We start from the raw sequence: 19,232 nt of genomic DNA on the forward strand, positions 1-19,232 counted from the left end.
CTACCAAGACTATTTATTACCTGCAACAACAACAAAAGTCATCAGAGATTTCAGAGTCGCTACAGCAACTTCTTTCCAAGGACCTAGACTGCTGGTGGGGGGAGGGGGTTGACAAAGGGGAGAAGTTGAATTATAAGGACATTTTCTCTCTTTTTTACCTGAAAACTCTGTTCCCTAGGATTCAAAAGATATTTAAAAGCAGCAAGAATTGTCTCAAGATCACGAGTGCCTCAATATATGCAACTGATATAGAATTACTAATTAATATGTTGTGTATTGTGTGGTATTATATAGGAAGGTTGAACTGTGTCTGACAGTATATGTTATTTCCACAAGGGGGGACCCAATTTTTGTGTGTAATTGTTTCTGTATTTAATATACCATATATACTTGAGTATAAGCCTAGTTTTTCAGCACACTTTTTGTGCTTTAAAAGCTGCCCTCGGCTTATACTCAAGTCAACCATTCCTTAAGAAGTGTACAAGAATGGTGGTTCTTTACTCTCCCCAGGCAGCTTGTTCCATTCCTGAACTGCTCACATAAATGCAAACTTTAGACCCCAGAAGGCAGAAAGCCTATCAGTTAAGGAAGAATTAAAACCCCACAGGTGCTCATTTTCCCTGGCTCCTGGTTAAACAGGACAGGATCCCAGCCTTCTCTGTATAACACAAAGGAACATTGTGCTGTGAGTTAAACCACAGAGCCCTAGGGCTTGCTGATCAGAAGAATGGCGGTTCGAAACCCTGCGACGGGGTGAGCTCCACAGCAGCAAAGGAGGAAGAGGAAGGAGCAGCCCAAAGGGCTGCTTTGGGCTGCTCGTTCCTCCTCTACCACAGTGGCAAAGGTGAACCGGCTTATACTTGAGTCAATAAGCTTTCCCACATTTTTGTAGGGAAATTAGGTGCCTCGGCTTATATTTGGGTCGACTTATACTCGAGTATATACGGTAGAGTGTCTTATTGCTTACACCCCAATGGAGGATTCTCATGCATTTTAATTCATTTCACCAAGAAAAAGCTTCTGGATCCATGAAACAGCAGATCCATGAAGGTGTATATGCTTTGATTTAGCAGGAATGATCCTGTATAGAATTAAATGGACTAATTTGGACAACTGCCCTTTTAGAATGGTTTTTATTAACAGATATGTTTGAAAAGTTGAGAACCATGGAGATATAAAAATTCTAATTGGACAAGTGTACCCAGGCTGCAACTAGCTTTTTCCTCCCTTAAGAGCAAGTGAGCAACTTCCCTAGAGTGCAAGACCTGAGCCTGTGATAATAAAATCCCATAGAAAGGCCAAGGCAAAGATATCTCTCTCACGACATGTCCAAAACCTATGGCAGGTGCGAGGCGACATGGTCTATGTGAAAGCCCTAAGGGGATTCACCAGGGATTCTTGCTGCTGTGGTATGATGGAGGTGCGAGACCAGAGGAGAAGTAGCTTTGACACCTGAGAACACACACACAAAAGGCGGAGGACAAAGCAAACTGCATTTTCAGTCATTATTGGACCTTCCTGCTAAGTGTAAACCATAGGTAAAGGTAAAGGGACCCCTGACCGTTAAGTCCAGTCACAGACGACTCTAGGGTTGCGGTGCTCATCTCGCTTTATAGGCCGAGGGAGCCGGTGTTTGTCCACAGACAGCTTCCAGGTCATGTGGCCAGCATGACTAAGCCGCTTCTGGCGAACCAGAGCAGCGCACGGAAACACTGTTTACCTTCCCGCTGGAGCTGCACCTATTTATCTACTTGCACGTTGACGTGCTTTCGAACTGCTAGGTGGGCAGGACTGTAAACCATAGACCACTATAAAAAAATCTTTCTTCCAAAGTGCTAGAATGCCACAAGTAATTTAGTAACAAAATGCAACATGTGTTACTTTTATGTGATATCCTATGTCCAGCTATGTGCACTGCTATACTTGTGAATGGCCTTAAGAGGCGTGACATGCAAGTCCCTTTCAGGATTACATAAACCCACACATCTGGGAGGGGGATACCAGGTTATTATTTAGTGCATATCTGTATAACATATGAGACCAAAGTGGGGTGGGAAATATGTCTATGTCTGAACTGTAGTTAAGTGCGGAGAAAATATTTGCAGTTCCTACAGAACCTAAGTCAATTTATCTCAGAAGAAGAAGAGTTTGGATTTGATATCCCGCATTATCACTACCCAAAGGAGTCTCAAAGCGGCTAACAATCTCCTTTCCCTTCCTCTCCCACAACAAACACCCTGTGAGGTGAGTGGGGCTGAGAGACTTCAGAGAAGTGTGACTAGCCCAAGGTCATCCGCTAGCAAATGCAGGTGGCAGAGCGGGGAAGTGAACATGGTTCACCAGATTATGAGTCTACCGCTCTTAACCACTACACCACACTGCCTCAACTGAGGTCAGTAGAAAGCCAAGCAGGGGCCTCTTCTGGGAAGCCCCCCAGCAGCACTTGAGCACCAGAGAAGTCTCTCCTGCCATTTCAGAAGGAGGGCTGCCTCCGATGGGGGAGGCGCATTTCTCCTATGGGCACATTTCTGGGGTCCCCACGATGCCCCCCAGCCTGGCTCCACTCGGCCAGATCACCTGCGTTTTGTTTCCCTGCAGGTGAGCCTGCCCCATGCAGTGTGGGGTTCTTAAAGGAACTTCGAGGGAAATGGAGGAGCCACAGCTTCCCTGCACTTGTGAAGGAGCCGTAAGGGTGGGGGGAGCCAGGTAGGGGAGGGGGGAGAGAAGGAGCTTCTGGAGCCTGTGCAGCCCCCTCCCCACCTGCTCCCTGAAGCTTCCCTGGGCCTCTCCCCCTTTCATTTCAAGGATTGGGAGATCACACACAGCCCTCAGGGCACCTCAGCATCTGGGGGGGGGGAGCTATTTTGTTTGCTGAGGGCAGGAGTCGCAATCCTGTCTCATTGCCTGGTGTCAGGCTTCAGGTAAGGGGATGAGACTCAGGTGGAAAAGCACTGAGAAGGAATAAATTTACTCCGCTGCCCAGCTCGTCAGGGTCCCACTCTCCGTGGGTCGCTCTGAGGTCAGGAAAAGAAGGCGTCTCTATCCAAGTTTAAGGAACAAAACAGTGGTCACTAGACCTGATCTTTATTTGTTGCAAGAAGGTTCAAACACACAAAGAGTGTTTGGTTGCATATGGTTGCATGACATTTTAAGACCTCCCCATTTCCCACAGCATCTTTGATACATTACAGATATCACAGATAAATGTATCTGGCATTTAGAAACATAAGCCCATAATAATAATAATAATAATAATAATAATAATAATAATAATAATAATAATAATAATAATAATAATAGTATTTACACACACACACACACACCCAGCTGCAAGGCTTTCCTGCGCTTCTCCTTTAAAACTCTCAGGATTCATTCCACCATCCCTATGGATTTCTGTCTGGGGCTTGTGCTGCCCTTGATAGCCTCCTGCCCCCTAAGGGATTATGGAGTCAGGGGGAGCCCTGGATCCCTCTTTTCCAGAGGAGTCGTTAGTCGTTGGAACCAAGGGAATCCGTCAAACCACTGAATTTTGGCGATTATTTGACGTTTCTACAGTTTTCTGCATTGGATTGTTCACGAAACAGTCCGATTCACAGAATCCGCTTCTTGCTACAATTTTATAGGCTCCTGTTCTGAGCCTCTTGGCTCTTGGGACTCGGGATTTTGGGGGAGTCGTTTAACTGCCCCCCCCATTCCTGGTGTGAACAGCACCAATACCTAAAAGACAGATGGATCTAAGCTCGTGGGGTGGGGTGGGGGAGGGGAGGATTTTGCAATGTAAACATTGTGGGGGGGGACCCCACTTTGCGGCTGGATTTCCAGGATCAGCCCCTCCCCCGCTCTCCTGATCCCCAGAAGGGAGGGGGAGGGAGAAAAACTTCCTCTCCTCACCCCCCGCTCAATTCCTCCCCTCCCCGCATATCCTCCTCTCACCCCGCCCCCAGAAGCCCAAATCCCGCCATCATACTGCGAACCTCTTCTTCTTCCTCCTCCTCCTCTTCCTCCTCCCAATCCGTCTTCTGTTCCGATAATGAGGCTGTAGAGGCCCCCCCTCCAAACTGCCTGTTTCTCCCGGAAGTGAAGCTCCTACGCCGAATTGTTGCTCTGCCCCATAGCTCTAGGGGCGCGCGCATTTACAAAGGGGAGGAGGCAGGGGTCCCCACTTGTGGGGATGTTGCAGGAAAGGAAATGAGAATCGGGAGCGAGGACTAAGAGGTAAAGGGGTCACGGTGGGTAGAGGGGAGAAAGGGACCCAGGGAACCCCTCCAGCTCCCCAAAGCTACTTCCGTGGGCCCCACGGCAGGGCCTGGATCCCTGAACGTGTGCTGCGAAGGGGGCTTTCCTTGGCAGGGAGAGACATGGGGCGGCGTCCACCCACGGGGTCCCCACGAGGACTCCCTCCGCGCAGGCATCCCTGGGGCCCTGTGCGCTCCTCGCGGAGAGAGGCAAGCCATGAAAGGGTTAACGGGCGCGAGAGACGCCTAGATAGAGACCCCCCATGTCCCTCCCCTGCTCGTCTTGGGGGGCCCCGCCGATGGAGAGATGGGTCGCAAGGGGCGAGGAGTGAGATGGGGGCCTCTGGGTGCAAGGAAAAGAGGGAGGGGGTCAAGAAAGGGGGGAGCATCCCCTTTGCAAGCATGGCGAGGGGTGGGGAAGGGGGAAAAAGACCAGTCCTTGGGGAGACATCTCCATCGTGGTGCCCACGGGAAATTTCTGAAGGGGCCACTTTGGTTTCCCCCACCCGCCCAGGAATGGGCCACCCATTCAAGGTGAAAAGAGCGGGATCCCTGGAAAGTGGGGGGTCCTGTCCCCCCACCCCTTCCTTCCTGCAAGTTCCATCCTCTTCCCACCCTGTAAGTCCCTGCCCTGTCCAGACGAAGAGGTTCTGTCCAGTCCAACCATTGCTCCCCCTGGAGAGGAGAGGAAATTCCCAAGAGGAAGAGGGGAGGGGCCATCTCAGAAGCAACTCTTTCATTCCGCAATCCCACCCATGAAGCAGCCAGAAACCTTTCCCTCTCTCTCTGGCTTCCATCTTTAAGTGTCTTTTCCACTGCCTGGTTCATTGAGGATGAAGATAACGTACACCTGTCATCAGAAACGGGTGCAGAGTCAATGGGATGCTCTCAGGATTGGTATAGAAATTGAAAGCATTTCTGATCCACTTATTCTTTGTAGGCAATGTCAGAGTGACTGACAAGCTGAGATACAATCCATCATCGTCAGATGACAGCCATTGCACGAATCTTTCCAGTCAAAGGACCCAATTTCTAGATAGACATTACCTGTGGCTGGAGGCTTTACACACAGTTTTTGCTTATGCTGGCCAAAGACTGCCAGTATTAGCACAGGTGAGGTGTGCGACCTTCCCAAATTTACAGACTGTATGTGAATGAGAGTTTGTGGGTGGGATTATAGTTTACGGCAACCGTGTGATTTTCTCACGCCTCGTCGCCCATTCTACCTCTCTCCAACGCCAGGTCTATAGCAAGCTGTCAGGAGCACAGAATTCCAAAACAACTACTAAAAATCACAAGATATTAAGAATGATTGTAGTGTTAATACCCCGTCCATCTGGTTGGGTTTCCCCAGCCACTCTGGGCAGCTTCCAGTCCATATAAAAGACAGGAAAACATCAAACATTAAAAACATCCCGGTAAAGGGCTGCCTTCTAAATGTCAGATAGTTGCCCATTTCCTTGGCCCCTGAAGGGAGGGCATTCCATAGGGCGGGAGGCCCTCTGCCTGGTTCCCTGTAACTTCACTTCTGACAGCAAGGGAACCAGCAGAAGACCCTCGGAGGAGGACCTCCCTGTCCGGACTGAGCGATGGGGGTGGAGACGCTCCTTCAGGTCTACATGGCTGAGGCTGTTTATGGCTTTAGGTTGCAGATCCTGCTCCTCCATAACGATCTCCTGAGCAAGTGCGGCATATAATTAGCAGAGCAGGAAAAAATGCTCAGAGGCAGCCAAAAAATGATTCAGCTGAGAAATTTATAACTGAAGACAAATAAGCAGAACAGGAGCCAAAAAATAGCAAAAATGTAACTTACAGTAAAACCTTGACTTAGCTTACCAAAACAACTCTCAAGTAAGAAACAGACAGACAGAGTTGTGCGATAGCAGAATAGGAAGTGGGACCAGACACATTTCAATACCGTAGTTTATATACAATTCAATCTCAGACTCGCCTTGGGACTAGATAACCAGCCTCCAGGATGACGACCCTCATCTGCCCTTCAGTTTCCTCTGCAGCATGGGCAGAATCTGCCTTCTTGATTGTGGGATTCACTGTCGTTCTCATCCTCTCCATCCACCAGGGCCTGCCTTCACCTGCAGCAGAATTCCCCAACCCACCAAGGATTTGAGACCCATGAGCTTTCCTAACCTGGTTTTGCTGGCCGGTTGAAGCCATTCCTGGGATTACGGCCCCTGTTGCATGCTGACATCTGTTGGAAGCCACAGGTGAGAGTTGAGTGCAGGGTGGGGACCAAGGGTGGATAAATTACCCCATAAGGTGCACGATATGTCCCCCACCAAAGATACTAACTCTCCTCTAACATCCCATGATATCACATAATTATTAGTCCTCTGTCAGAAGATGGGCACGACATTAGGTAGCCCATCATTATCATAAAGAACAATGGGGTTGGTGTTTCCGTCTGGGATTCCCATGTGCCAGCTGCTTTCCTTCTGCTTCTCCTGCTCTCTCCAGGCAACGTGAGGCATGTAGATGGAGGTCCTTCTCCAGGAACAGGAGCTTCCCTGAGCACCCATTCAGCTGACTCCCAGCACCAAGCCTTGTCACTAGTTCTCTGACTGACCCAGACCACAGTCCCTGGAAAAGGCATAGACCTGGGTCTCCCAAAATGGTCCACATGGACCTCCTGAGGCCAATGGGTCTGTGCAGCTGATTCATGAAGATCTAGAGGTGGAAATGGGAGTGGATGGAGGAATATGATGAAGAGGGTGGGAAATGTCCAAAGGAACAATGAACCAAAGAAAGAGAGGGCCTGTCAATGGACAGAGAGCAGCTGCTTTCCCTGTGATGAAACAGTTGATTTGAAAAGGCTGTATTCTAAGATCATGCTGTGTTATTAAAGGTGATTTAGGATCATGAAAGGTTGTTGATGCATTACCACCAATTGACATCACTGCATTTTCATTTCCTAAAAATTGGGAACCTGGGTAGGAGGTGGGGGAATGTAGGAGATGTTGAAATCAGAGAAGGTGCTAATGGTGTTTGATGTGTGTCTCTCCCCCCCCTGTTCTCTTTCTTTAAACCCAAACAGGATTTCCTTTCCGCCCACTCTGATAAAGGTGGAGAAGACAGAATTGCAGGGGACAGGGAACCTTTCCTTTCATTAGGAATAGCCATTAAAATGTGTGAAATGTGGAATATGATTCACTGAATGAGCACACATAGTTCACATCAGCAAACCCAAATAGGAGAGAAACCATTTAAAGATATGGAGTGTGGGAAAAGTTTCAGTCAGAATGGAAACCTTAAATTGCACCAACAGAATCACACGGGTGAAAAACCATATGAATGTATGGAGTGTGGAATGAGCTTCAGTTGTAGTGGAAGCCTTAGAAGACATCAAGACACTCACATTGGTAAGAAAGGATTTAAATGCATGGAATGTGGAAAGAGCTTCAGTAGGAGTGGACACCTTAGACAACATCAACAGACTCACACTGGGGAAAAACCTGTGAAATGTGTGGATTGTGGAAAGAACTTCAGAAACAATGGATACCTTAAATTACACCAACGGATTCACACGGGTGAAAAACCACATGAATGTATGGAGTGTGGGAAATGTTTCCATTTCATTGCAGCCCTTAGAACACATCAACGGACTCACACAGGGGAGAAACCATATGAATGTATGGAATGTGGAAAGAGCTTCAGTCAGAATGGACACCTCAAAAAACATCAACGGACTCACACGGGGGAGAAACCATATGAATGTATGGAATGTGGAAAGAGTTTCAGTCAGAATGGACACCTCAAAAAACATGAACAGACTCACACAGGGAAGAGACCATTCAAATGTATGGAGTGTGGAAAGAGCTTCAGTCAGAGTGCACACCTCAATATACACCAACGGGCTCACTCAGGGGAGAAACCATTTAAATGTATGGAGTGTGGAAAGTGCTTCAGTCAGAGTGGACACCTCAATATACATCAACAGACTCACACAGGGGAGAAACCTATTAAATGTATGGATTGTGGAAAAAGCTTCAGTAACAATGGACACCTTAAATTACACCAACGGATTCACACAGGGGAGAAACCATATGAATGTATGGAGTGTTTAAAGAGCTTCAGTCAGAGTGGACACCTCAATATACATAAACGGACTCACACAGGGGAGAAACCATTTAAATGTATGGAGTGCGGAAAGAGCTTTAGTGATAATGGAAACCTTAGAACACATCAATGGACTCACAAAGGGGAGAAACCATTTAAATGCATGGAGTGCGGAAAGAGTTTTCGTGAGAATGCAACCCTTAGAATACATCAACGGACTCACACAGGGGGAAAAGCTTTTAAATGTATGGAGTGTGGAAAGAGCTTCAGTAACAATGGATACCTTAAAATACACCAACGGACTCACACGGGTGAAAAACCATATGAATGTATGGAGTGTGGAAAAAGTTTCCATTTCATTGCAGCCCTTAGAACACATCAACGGACTCACACAAGGGAGGGATCATTTTAATGAATGGAGTGCAGAAAAAGCTTCAGTCAGAGTTGAAATTGTAGAAGAAGACATCTGCAGATACACAGGGGAGAAACCATATAAATGCATGGTGTGTGGAAGGAGCTGCAGTCAGAGTGGAGCCCTTGATTTACATCAGCAAACTCACACAAGAAACAAACCATGTAAAAGCACATTGCATTATTATTGCAATAATGGGAAAAGAGCAGGAGGGCAATTCCTTGTGTCCACAACTGACGGATGATAATTATCAATCCTGGAGAGTTAAAATGGAGGCAGTATTGACAAGGCAGAATTTGCTTGATCTCGTTCTTAATCCCCCTCCACTGATGCCTGGTCCACGTTGGGTTGCCAGGGACTCAAAGGCAAAAGCCACTTTAGTTTTGCATCTGGACACGTCTCAATTGATTCACGTGAGAGATTTGCCTCACGCTTATGACTGTTGGATTGCTTCACGAGGCGAACATCTCAGAATAGCGGCTGGAAGCTCTATGCTGCATTTTCAGCGTCTCACAAACCTTCGGCTCAAGAAGGGAGACTCCTTAAGATTGCATCTTAATCAGATGAAGGAATTAAGAAGCGAACTGGCACAGCGTAATGTACAACTGAATGAAGATGTGTTTTGTTTCATGGTTTTAAATAGCCTACCTGACGGTTTTTGTGCTATTGCATCTCAGCTAGGTGCCCTTGACGCACAACACGTGACCGTCGCAAGAGTCTTTTCGACTTTGCTCAATGAGCAAGAGCGTTGTACTGCTCAAAAAGAGGCCAATGGAAGGGGGAGTGATGCAAGCGTGTCCTATTGGAAGTCCTACATCAACAGACTCATGGACTGGAAGAACATTAAGGGTTGAAACCTTCAAACCATCAACAAACTCAAAGAGGAGAAGCAGCTTAAATGGAAAGATTGCAGAAAGTGCTTTAAGGAACATCTGGGGAAGAAGAAGAGTTTGGATTTGATATCCCGCTTTTCACTACCTGAAGGAGTCTCAAAGCGGCTAACATTCTCCTTTCCCTTCCTCCCCCACAACAAACACTCTGTGAGGTGAGTGGGGCTGAGAGACTTCAGAGAAGTGTGACTAGCCCAAGGTCACCCAGCAGCTGCATGTGGAGGAGCGGAGACGCGAACCTGGTTCCCCAGATTACGAGTCTACCACTCTTAACCACTACACCACACTGGCTCTCAAATCTGAGAGGAGATCCCATTTAGATGTATTGAGTGCGGAACGTATTCCTCTCTGAGTCCACTCTTTTCTTTACACAATGAACTCAGCAGGAAATCAATCTTAAACGCATGACGTGTATGTGAAGTCCTGGTGTTAATATATAAAATTGTATAGTAATGAAATAGGCAATGTCAACCAATGTGATTATAATCTAAGATGTAAAGTATCTTTTGATAGAGAAGAGGAGAGGGTTTATCTGGATTGCTAGTGGTGACTGAGGATTAGGGCTGGGCGATATATTGTCCAATGCTGGTTTCTAGACCACATCATGATAACCTTTGAAAAACAATTGATATGGCAATATAACGTGAATCACAGTGTATGTTTCTGGCATGTGTGTTTGCCTGGAAGCAGCCGGCAGAAAGCTCTGCTTCGTGAAGCCCCTGCAGATGTCGAGTTGCTGACTTCCCTCCCAGACGACAGAAAGCGAAACACACACCTCCATTGCCCTGTGTCGTTCCAGCCTCTTTCCTCCCTTGCTCCCTTCTGCCGGTGTGTGTGCCTGACTTAGATATCCTGGGTGGTGTATTTTTTTACTGCTGAAACTGGATTTGCTCTCAGGAGCTACTGAGGACCCAGTGAGAACTGTATGCTTTGAAAGCTCAGTAAACTATTACTGAAGACGTCCTGTTGCCTCTGTGTGTGTGTTTGATCTCAGCGTTGGAATTGCTCTACACATGGCCCCTATCCCACTGCTACCTGGCTCATGCCCTGGAGTTGCTCTACTCAAGCATGCAAGACGTGTGTGTGTGTGTGTGTGTGACACTGGTTTTTGCACCAAACACTGTCACCACCACATGGTCTCCAAACCCTACTTCTTCACCAGAACTTCACCCCTGCCACCTGTGTGTTCTGAAGAAAACTTGAAATACTGTAATTTAATGGGAGATTTCCCCACAAGCAAGAGGGGGAAGGAGGGCCTGTAGGTACCAGGGAAGTCTCCTGGTGGGCCCATCTTCACTCATGAACCCCATGCGGCAACTCCAGAGCTCCTGCTTATTCCAGAGTTTGGGGAAGATTGTGCTTTTCCTTACCCCCCGAAGTTTTTATTCAATCATGCTGCTAGGGAACACTGCATATTACTATCATACTGTTGTGTCTCATTGCCTGGTGTCAGGCTTCAGGTAAGGCTCAGGTGGAAAAGCACTGAGAAGGAATAAATGGTTGGAGTCTGTGTCAGCATTCCACAGAACCAGTTGCAGAGTTCTGTAAGGACCACAGGCAGCAGAGCACACGCAGGCCTCCAGGAAGCTTTGGTCGCAAACGCCGGCTAGACAGAATGAAGCAGGAACCAAGATGCTGCCACTAGAAACTGGCTTAATCTACAGGTGAAACTCGAAAAATTAGAATATCGTGGAAAAGTCCATTGATGTAAGCAATTGTTTTCATTAGCTACTGGAGTTTAATATATGAGACAGACTCATGACATGCAAAGCGAGATAGGTCAAGCCATGGCTTGTTATAAAGGTGATAATTATGGCGTACAGCTGATGAAAACTCCGAAGTTGAAATTGTTAATTTGGGGTTCTCATCAGCTGCACGCCATAATCATCACAATTATAACAAATAAAGGCTTGATGTATCTCGCTTTGCATGTCTTGAGTCTATCTCGTATATTAGTTTCACCTTTTAAGTTGAATTACTGAAGGAAATGAACCTTTCCACGATATTCTAATTTTTCGAGTTTCACCCGTATACGACGTTTATTATGTACAGTATATACAGACCTGGATCTTAGGAAAACAACAGAACATTTCCTCTCAAACTCTTCTCTCTAACTCTTAACACACCAACCAGACCGACCAACAAGGAAGGCAGTGAGTGTTACTGCATTTATGGGAACCTCTTCCAATTACTGGACTGTTACCAGGACCCATATCACTAGGCAGATCAGGAGAGAACATTGCTCAGATTCTGGGCAGTCAGTCAACTGTTAATTGCTCAGTAGTGCAGCTGACTCAAATCACATAGCAAAAAATCTCAACATAATTCCTGAGGTGTAGATTTACTCCGCTGCCCAGCTCGTCAGGGTCCCACTCCCCGTGGGTCCCTCGGGGGTCAGGAAAAGGAGTTTCCATCCAAGTTTAAGGAACAAAACAGTGGTCTGTAGACCTGATCTTTATTTGTTGCAAGAAGGTTCAAACACACAAAGAGTGTTTGGTTGCATGTGGTTTCCCACAATACATTTTTCAACAGCATCATCGATACATCACCCACCCCTGTCAATAACCCCAGTTTCCCACACCTTTTAACCAGTGGCGTAGGAAGGGGGGCAAAGGGGGCGGGGAGCCCCGAGAACCACCCTGGAGAGGGTGACACTCTGGGTGCCCCCCCCCGGCTTGCCTCCGCCCGGATGGGCTTGCTCGGGGCTCACCCACCGGCAGTGTGCCGTTACAGAGCACTGCACGCCACTGGCAGGACCAAAGCAAGCCCGTCCCGGGCTGGCCTGATGGCAGCACGTCGCTCCCAGGGCACAGGTGCAGCACCTGACGCATGCATCAGATGCACGCTGCACCTGTGTGCTGGGAACAGCGCGCTGCCGGCAGGCCAGAACCAGACGGGCTTGCTTGGGGCTTGCCCGCTGGTAGCGCACCACTATTGTGTGTTGCGCATGTGTGCTGCGCATGCGTACTGGGAGCGATACCAATCCCCCGGGTGCTTCCGGATTTGCCACCCTGGCTTCCTCTGCACCTGCTTTTAACTACCCTCATCCTACAAATAATATTTACCGATCCCCCTAGCTGCATGACTTTCCTGTGCTTCTCCTTTAAAACCATCAGGATTCATTCCACCATCCCTATGGATTTCTGTCTGGGGCATGTGCTGCCCTGGATAGCCTCCTGCCTCCTAAGGGGTTATGGAGTCAGGGGGAGCCCTGGATTCCCCTCTTCCAGAGGAGTCATTAGACGTTGGAACCAAGGGAATGGGTCAAACCGCTGAATTTTGGCGACTATTTGACGTTTCTACAGTTTTCTGCATTGGATTGTCAGAGGAAACAGCCCAATTCATGGAATCCGCTTATTGCTGCAATTTTATAGGCTGCTTTTCTGAGCCAGTTGTGCATGAGTGGTGCTTGCGTCAACCGTCATTGTCCTGGCCTTACAGTTGAAACTCAAAAAATTAGAATATCGTGGAAAAGTCCCATTTATGTAAGCAATTGTTCTCGTTAGCTACTGGAGTTTAATATGAGATAGACTCATGACATGCAAAGCGAGACATGTCAAGCCTCGGCTTGTTATAATTGTGATGATTATGGCATACAGCTGATGAAAACCCCAAAGTTGAAATTGTTAATTTCGGGTTCTCATCAGCCGTACGCCATAATCATCACAATTATAACAAGTAGAGGCTTGACATATCTCGTTTTGCATGTCATGAGTCTATCTCATATATCAGTTTCACCTTTTAAGTTGAATTACTGAAGGAAATGAACCTTTCCACAATATTCTAATTTTTCGAGTTTCACCTGTAGTTAGAGGCTGTGGTGGGGACTTGGGATTTTTGGTGGGTCGTTTAACTGCCCCCCCCCCAAATTCCTGGTTTGAACATCACCAATACCTAAAAGACAGACGGATCTAAGCTCGTGGGGTGGGGTAGGGGAGGATTTTGCAATGTAAACCTGGGGGGGACACCCCACTTTGCCGCTGGATATCTGGGATCAGCCCCTCCCCCGCTCTTCTGATCCCCAGAAGGGAGGGGGAGGGGAAAAACTTTCCTCTCATCCCCCACTCAATTCTTTCCCTCCCCTCCCGGCACATCTTCCTCTCACCACAACCCCAAATCCACCCCATCATATGTTGCATCTCTTCCTCCTCCTCCTCCTCGCCATCCAGCTTCTGTTCTGGGGATGTGGGGGCTAGAACCCCCCTCCCAAACTGCCTGCTTCTCTCGGAAGCGGAGCTTCTACGCCGGATTGCAGCTCTGAGCCATAGCTCTAGGGGCGCACGCATTTACAAAGGGGAGGTAGGAGGCAGGGAACACACACACCCCGTGGATGTTGCAGGAAAGGAAAGGAGAATCGCGAGCGAGGACAAAGAGGTAAAGGGGCCGCGGGGGGGGGGGTTCGGAGAGGGGAGAAAAGGACCCAGAGACCCCCACCAGCTCCCCAAAGCGCTTTCGTGGGCCCCCTCGGCAGGGCCTGGATCCCTGCAGGCGTGCTGCGAAGCAGGTTTCCTTGGCACCTTGGGCGCTTTCGCGGAGGGGGGGGGGAGGACATGGGGCGCGGAGAGAGGCGGGCCATGAAAGGCTTAACGTGCGCGAAGGACGCCTGGATAGAGACCTCCGTGTCCCTCACTTGCTCCTGTTGGGGGGGGGACCTCTGGGTGAAGAGATGGCGGCTTCTGGGTGCAAGGAAAAGTGGGAGGGGGTCAAGGAAGCGGGGAGCATCCTAGGGTCAGGGAAGGGCAGCATTGGCAGCGGGGGGGGGGGGAGAGAGAGAGATATAGGGAGACCAGTATTTTGGGAGAAGTCTCCATTGTGGCTTCCTTGGGGAATCTCCGGAGGGGCCGCCTTGGCTTCTCCCTCCCATCCAGGAATCGGCCACCCCTCCAAGTCAACCAGACAGTGATCCCTGGAAAGGGGGGGGGGGGGGTCCTGTCCACCACCCCTTCCACCTGCTAGCTCCATCCTCTTCCCGCCCTGTAATCCCCCTTAAGACACTGCCCTGTTCAGACGCAGCGGTTCTGCCCAGTCTAACCATTGGTCCCCCTGGAGAGGAGAGGAAATCCCGAGAGGAAGAGGGGAGCGGGGAGGCCTTCTCGCGGCTCTGTTTCTGCAATCCCCCCCCCCCCCAGGAAGCAGGCAGAAACCTTTTCCTCTCTCTCAGGCTTCCATCTTTAAGTATCTTTTCCACTGCCTGGTTCATTGAGGATGAGGACGATGTACACCTGTCATCAGAAACAGGGGTGCAGAGAAACATGGGATTGCTCTCAGTGCTGATGTAGAAGTTGCACCTCTGTTCCTCTTATTCTTTGTAGGCAATGTCAGAGTGACTGACAAGCTGAGATACAGTCCATCAGCATCCGGTGATAGCCATTGCATGAATCTTCCCAGTAGAAGGACCCATTTTCATGATAGACGGTGCCTGTGGCTGGAGGCTCTACACACAGGGCGTGCCTATGCAGGCCAAAGACTGCCAGTATTAGCACAGGCGAGGTGTGTGACCTCCCTAAATTTACAGGCTATATGTGAAGGAGAGTTTGTGGGTGGAATTATAGTGTACGGCAACCCTGTGATTTTCTCCACCCATAACATTTCGTGAGCTGATATTGCAGTAAGAATTCCAAAATAACTACAAAAGAAATCACAAGATAATAAGGATGATTGTAGTATTTATACCCTACCCATCTGGCTGGGTTTCCCCAGCCGCTCTAGGCACCTTTCAGTACATGTAAAAGACAGTAAAACATCAAACATTAAAAACATCCCAATAAAGGGCTGCCTTCTAAATGTCAGACAATTCTTCATTTCCTTGATCTGTGGTGGGAGAGCGTTCCCCAGGGCAAGTGCCACCACCGAGAAGACCCTCTGCCTGGTTCCCTGTAACCTCATTTCTTGCAGGGAAGGAACCAGCAGAAGAGCCTCGGAGGTGGACCTCAGTGTCCGTACTGAGCAATGGGGTGGAGACGCTCCTTCAGGTCTACAGGGCCAAGGCTGTTGAGGGTTTTAGGTCGCAGATCTTGCTCTTCCATAACGATCTCCTGAGCAAGGCTGATGTATAATTAACAGAGTAGGGGGAAATGCTCAGAGGCAGCAAAATTAAAAAAAATAGTAAAAACATAACTTACAGTAAAGCCCTAACTTAGCATACCAAAACAGCACTCAAGTAAGAAACACACAAGCGGAGTAGAGAATAGCAGAATAGGAAGTGGGACCGGGCGTCTTTCAATACTGTAATTTATAAACAATTCAGTGGGACAAGATAACAAGCCTGGCTCACTCCACTTTAAACCAGCTTCATCTGCTTCCCAAAAACAAGGGAGATTCGGCATAACCTCATAACAACTTGTCCCACCACCTGCTCTCAGCAGAAAGGAAACTTCCTTATCAGCTAAAATGTTCCAGCTAGAGAAAAAACCAGCTTTGAATCACACAGAGTTAAACTACCAGAACCTTCTTGTACCAATAGACTAGGAATTATCTCTCTATGTTTGTTGTTGTTGTTTAGTCATGTCCAACTTTTTGTGACCCCACAGACCAGAGCACACTAGGCACTCCTGTCTTCCCCTGCCTCCCGCAGTTTGGTCAGACGCAGGTTGGTAGCTTCGAGAACACTGTCCAACCATCTTGTCCTCTGTTGCCCCCTTCTACTTGTGTCCTCCATCTTTCCCAGCATCAGGGTCTTCTCCAGGGAATCATAGAATCATAGAGTTGGAAGAGACCACAAGGGCCATCCAGTCCAACCCCCTGACAAGCAGGAAACACCATCAAAGCATTCCTGACAGATGGCTGTCAAGGGAGTCTTCTCTTCTCATGAGGTAGCCAAAGTACTGGAGCCTCAGCTTCAGGATCTGTGCTTCCAGTGAGCACTCAGGGCTGATTTCCTTCAGAATGGATAGGTTTGATCTTCTTGCAGTCCATGGGACTCTCCAGAGTCTCCTCCAGCACCAGAATTCAAAAGCATCCATTCTTTGGCGATCAGCCTTCTTTATGGTCCAGCTCTCACTTCCGTACATCACTGCTGGGATAACCATAGCTTTAACTATACGGACCTTTGTCAGCAAGGTGATGTCTCTGCTTTTTAAGATGCTGTCTAGGTTTGTCATTGTTTTCCTCCCAAGAAGCAGGAGTCTTTTCTATGCCTGGAAAATGCAGCCATGACACTTTAAAGATTAGCACCAATAGTTTGGATTATGGTTGGAAATGTGCTGGGAGCCATTGAAGATCCTTTAGGACCGGTGTTATGTGTTCTCGGCAGCTTCTCCCAGTCACTAGTCCAGCTGCCGCATTCTGGATTAGTTGCCATTTTCGAGTCACCTTCAAAGGTAGCCCCATGTAGAGCACATGGCAGTATTCCAAGCAGGAGATAACCAGAGCATGCACCACTCTGGCAAGACAGTCTGCGGGCAGGGAGGGTCTCAGCCGGTGTACCAGATGGAGCTGGCAGACAGCTGCCCTGGATACAGAACTGACCTGTGCCTCCATGGACAGCTGTGAGTCCAAAATGACACCCAGGCTGTGCACCTGCTACTTTAGGGGCACAGTTGCCCCATCAGGACCAGGGAATCCCCCACACTTGCCAGACCCCTGTCCCCCCAAAACAGTACTTCTGTCTTGTCAGGATTCAACCTCAATCTGCTAGCCACCACCCATCCTCCAACCGCCTCCAGACACTCACACAGGACCTTCACCGTCTTCACTGGTTCCTATTTAAAAGAGAGTTAGAGCTGGGTATCATCCACATACTGGTGAACACCCAACCCAAACCCCCTGATGATCTCTTCCAGTGGCTTCATATAGATATTAAAAAGCACGGGTGAGAGAACGGAGCCTTGAGGCACCCCACAAGTGAGCACCCATGGGTCTGAATGCTCATCCCCCAACACCACTTTCTGGACATGGCCCAGGAGGAAGGAGGGGAACCACTGCATAACAGGGGCCCCAGTTCCCCTAGATGGTTCAGAAGGATACCATGGCCAAAGGTTTCCAAATCCACTAAGAGATCCTTTTATTTTGCGAATTCTATAGTGAAGAATGTGCTCGATTTATTTTACCCCTTTTAACAACGTTTACACCCTTACAACACTATTTGGAATCCTCCCCCGAGATTTTACGAAAATATCTTCTGGAGGATTCTTCAAGTCTAGTATCATATGATGTGGTTAAATTCTGCACTTTAGCTATTGAGAAGCGTAAATCTCTTTTATTGAATAACGCATTGTAAAGTTCCTTTGTGTAATTGTTTTATCTCTGGTGATGTTGCCGATTTTTCTCTGTTTGGATTTATGATTTTCTGTGCTGCTGGCTTTTGCCGTAATAAAACTGACTGACTGACTAAGAGATCCAGCAGAACAAGGAAACAGCTTTCCTCTCAATATCTATCCCATTGGAGATCATCAACCAGAGCAACCAGGGCAGTTTAAATCCCATTATGAGGTCTGAATCCCCATTGGAAGGATCATGGTGGCAGGACCTTTCCTGGTCCTGCACCCCTAAAAGCTTCAGCCATAATACTTGGTGGTCTTTTCAAATACTTTTTACAGTGATGTATGCTGTAAATAGTGCTTCTGTTTTTCCTTATTCCACATCATAGAGACTTTGATACACAGGTCTGAGCTCATCTCTCTGTCTGAAACTGCTGTTTTAGCAGCAATGGAAGCCCAGGCAGTGTGTTTGGGGGTCCTGGGCTGCCTAGAAAACAAGACCCCCTTCTCAGCCTGGCTGATATGGTCCCAAGGAAAGCAGAGCAGTACGTTTGGCACCAGCTTGGCTGCTGGAGTTGCTGGAAGGAGGTGTGCAGGGCACCATCCAACCATCTTAGAGACTCCACTCTGGATTTGTGCAGGTTTTCCTCCATAGCCTTTTCTTCTCCCGACGATAACTAAAGAGGCAGTGAAGATTTAGGAACAGAGTTCCCCTTCTCGGTGGGCTCCCTTCCCCAATTGACGAGCCCCATCTGCCCTTTACTTCCCTCTGTAGCATCGGCAGAATCTTCCTTCTTGACTGTGGGATTCACTGTCGTTCTCATCCTCTCCAACCACCAGGGCCTGGCTTCACCTGCAGCAGAATTCCCCAACATACCAAGGATTTGAGACTCACCAGGGATCCTCACCTGGTTTAGCTGGCCGGTTGAAGTCGTTCCTAGGATTACGGCCCCTGTTGCATGCTGACAGCTTCTGGAAGCCACAGGTGAGAGCTGAGTGCAGGGTGGGGACCCGGGGTTAGATAAAATACTCCAGAAGGTGAACAACATGTCCCCCACTAAAGGTACTATCGCTCCTCTAACACCCCATGACATTCTATAATTACGATATTTAAAACAGATCGGGAATAAATTCATTTCTCCAGAGATAACACTACTTCTGGCAATCAATAAATCAATACTACATATTGAAGTTTCCACTAAGTACAGTTATCCATTTGCCTGTAATATACAGCTTTTTCAGTGCCAGATTAGGATAGTCCTGTGTCAGAAGACGGGCATGAGATCAGGTAGCACCTTATTATTTCAAAGAACAATGGGGGTGGGTGTTTCCGCCTGGGATGCCCATGTGCCAGCTACTTTCCTTCGGGTTTTCCTGCTCTCTCCATGCAATGTGAGGCATGTAGATGGAGGTCCATCTCCTG

At 48.2% G+C, this 19,232-nt stretch overlaps 1 protein-coding gene and 1 pseudogene across 1 annotated transcript; both read left to right on the plus strand.

The window, feature by feature from the left end:
- Positions 1–4,139: 4,139 nt before the first annotated feature.
- On the plus strand, positions 4,140–8,721 carry LOC117054033 (zinc finger protein 470-like). The gene is made up of 4 exons (XM_033162472.1): positions 4,140–4,215; positions 5,176–5,348; positions 6,316–6,460; positions 7,288–8,721. Exon 4 carries the CDS (start codon positions 7,408–7,410, stop codon positions 8,719–8,721), a length of 1,314 nt encoding a protein of 437 aa, XP_033018363.1. The 5' UTR covers positions 4,140–4,215; positions 5,176–5,348; positions 6,316–6,460; positions 7,288–7,407.
- Positions 8,722–13,925: 5,204 nt separating this feature from the next.
- LOC117053899 overlaps positions 13,926–19,232 on the plus strand; it is a 40,727-nt pseudogene continuing 35,420 nt past the window's right edge.

The sequence above is a fragment of the Lacerta agilis genome, chromosome 10, assembly GCF_009819535.1.
Source record: "Lacerta agilis isolate rLacAgi1 chromosome 10, rLacAgi1.pri, whole genome shotgun sequence".
In the NCBI taxonomy this organism is placed as follows: domain Eukaryota; kingdom Metazoa; phylum Chordata; class Lepidosauria; order Squamata; family Lacertidae; genus Lacerta; species Lacerta agilis.

What these genes read in the sequence shown, in the direction of transcription:
- LOC117054033 (XM_033162472.1), top strand. Translation starts at nt 7,408, where the DNA reads ATGAGCACACATAGTTCACATCAGCAAACCCAAATAGGAGAGAAACCA.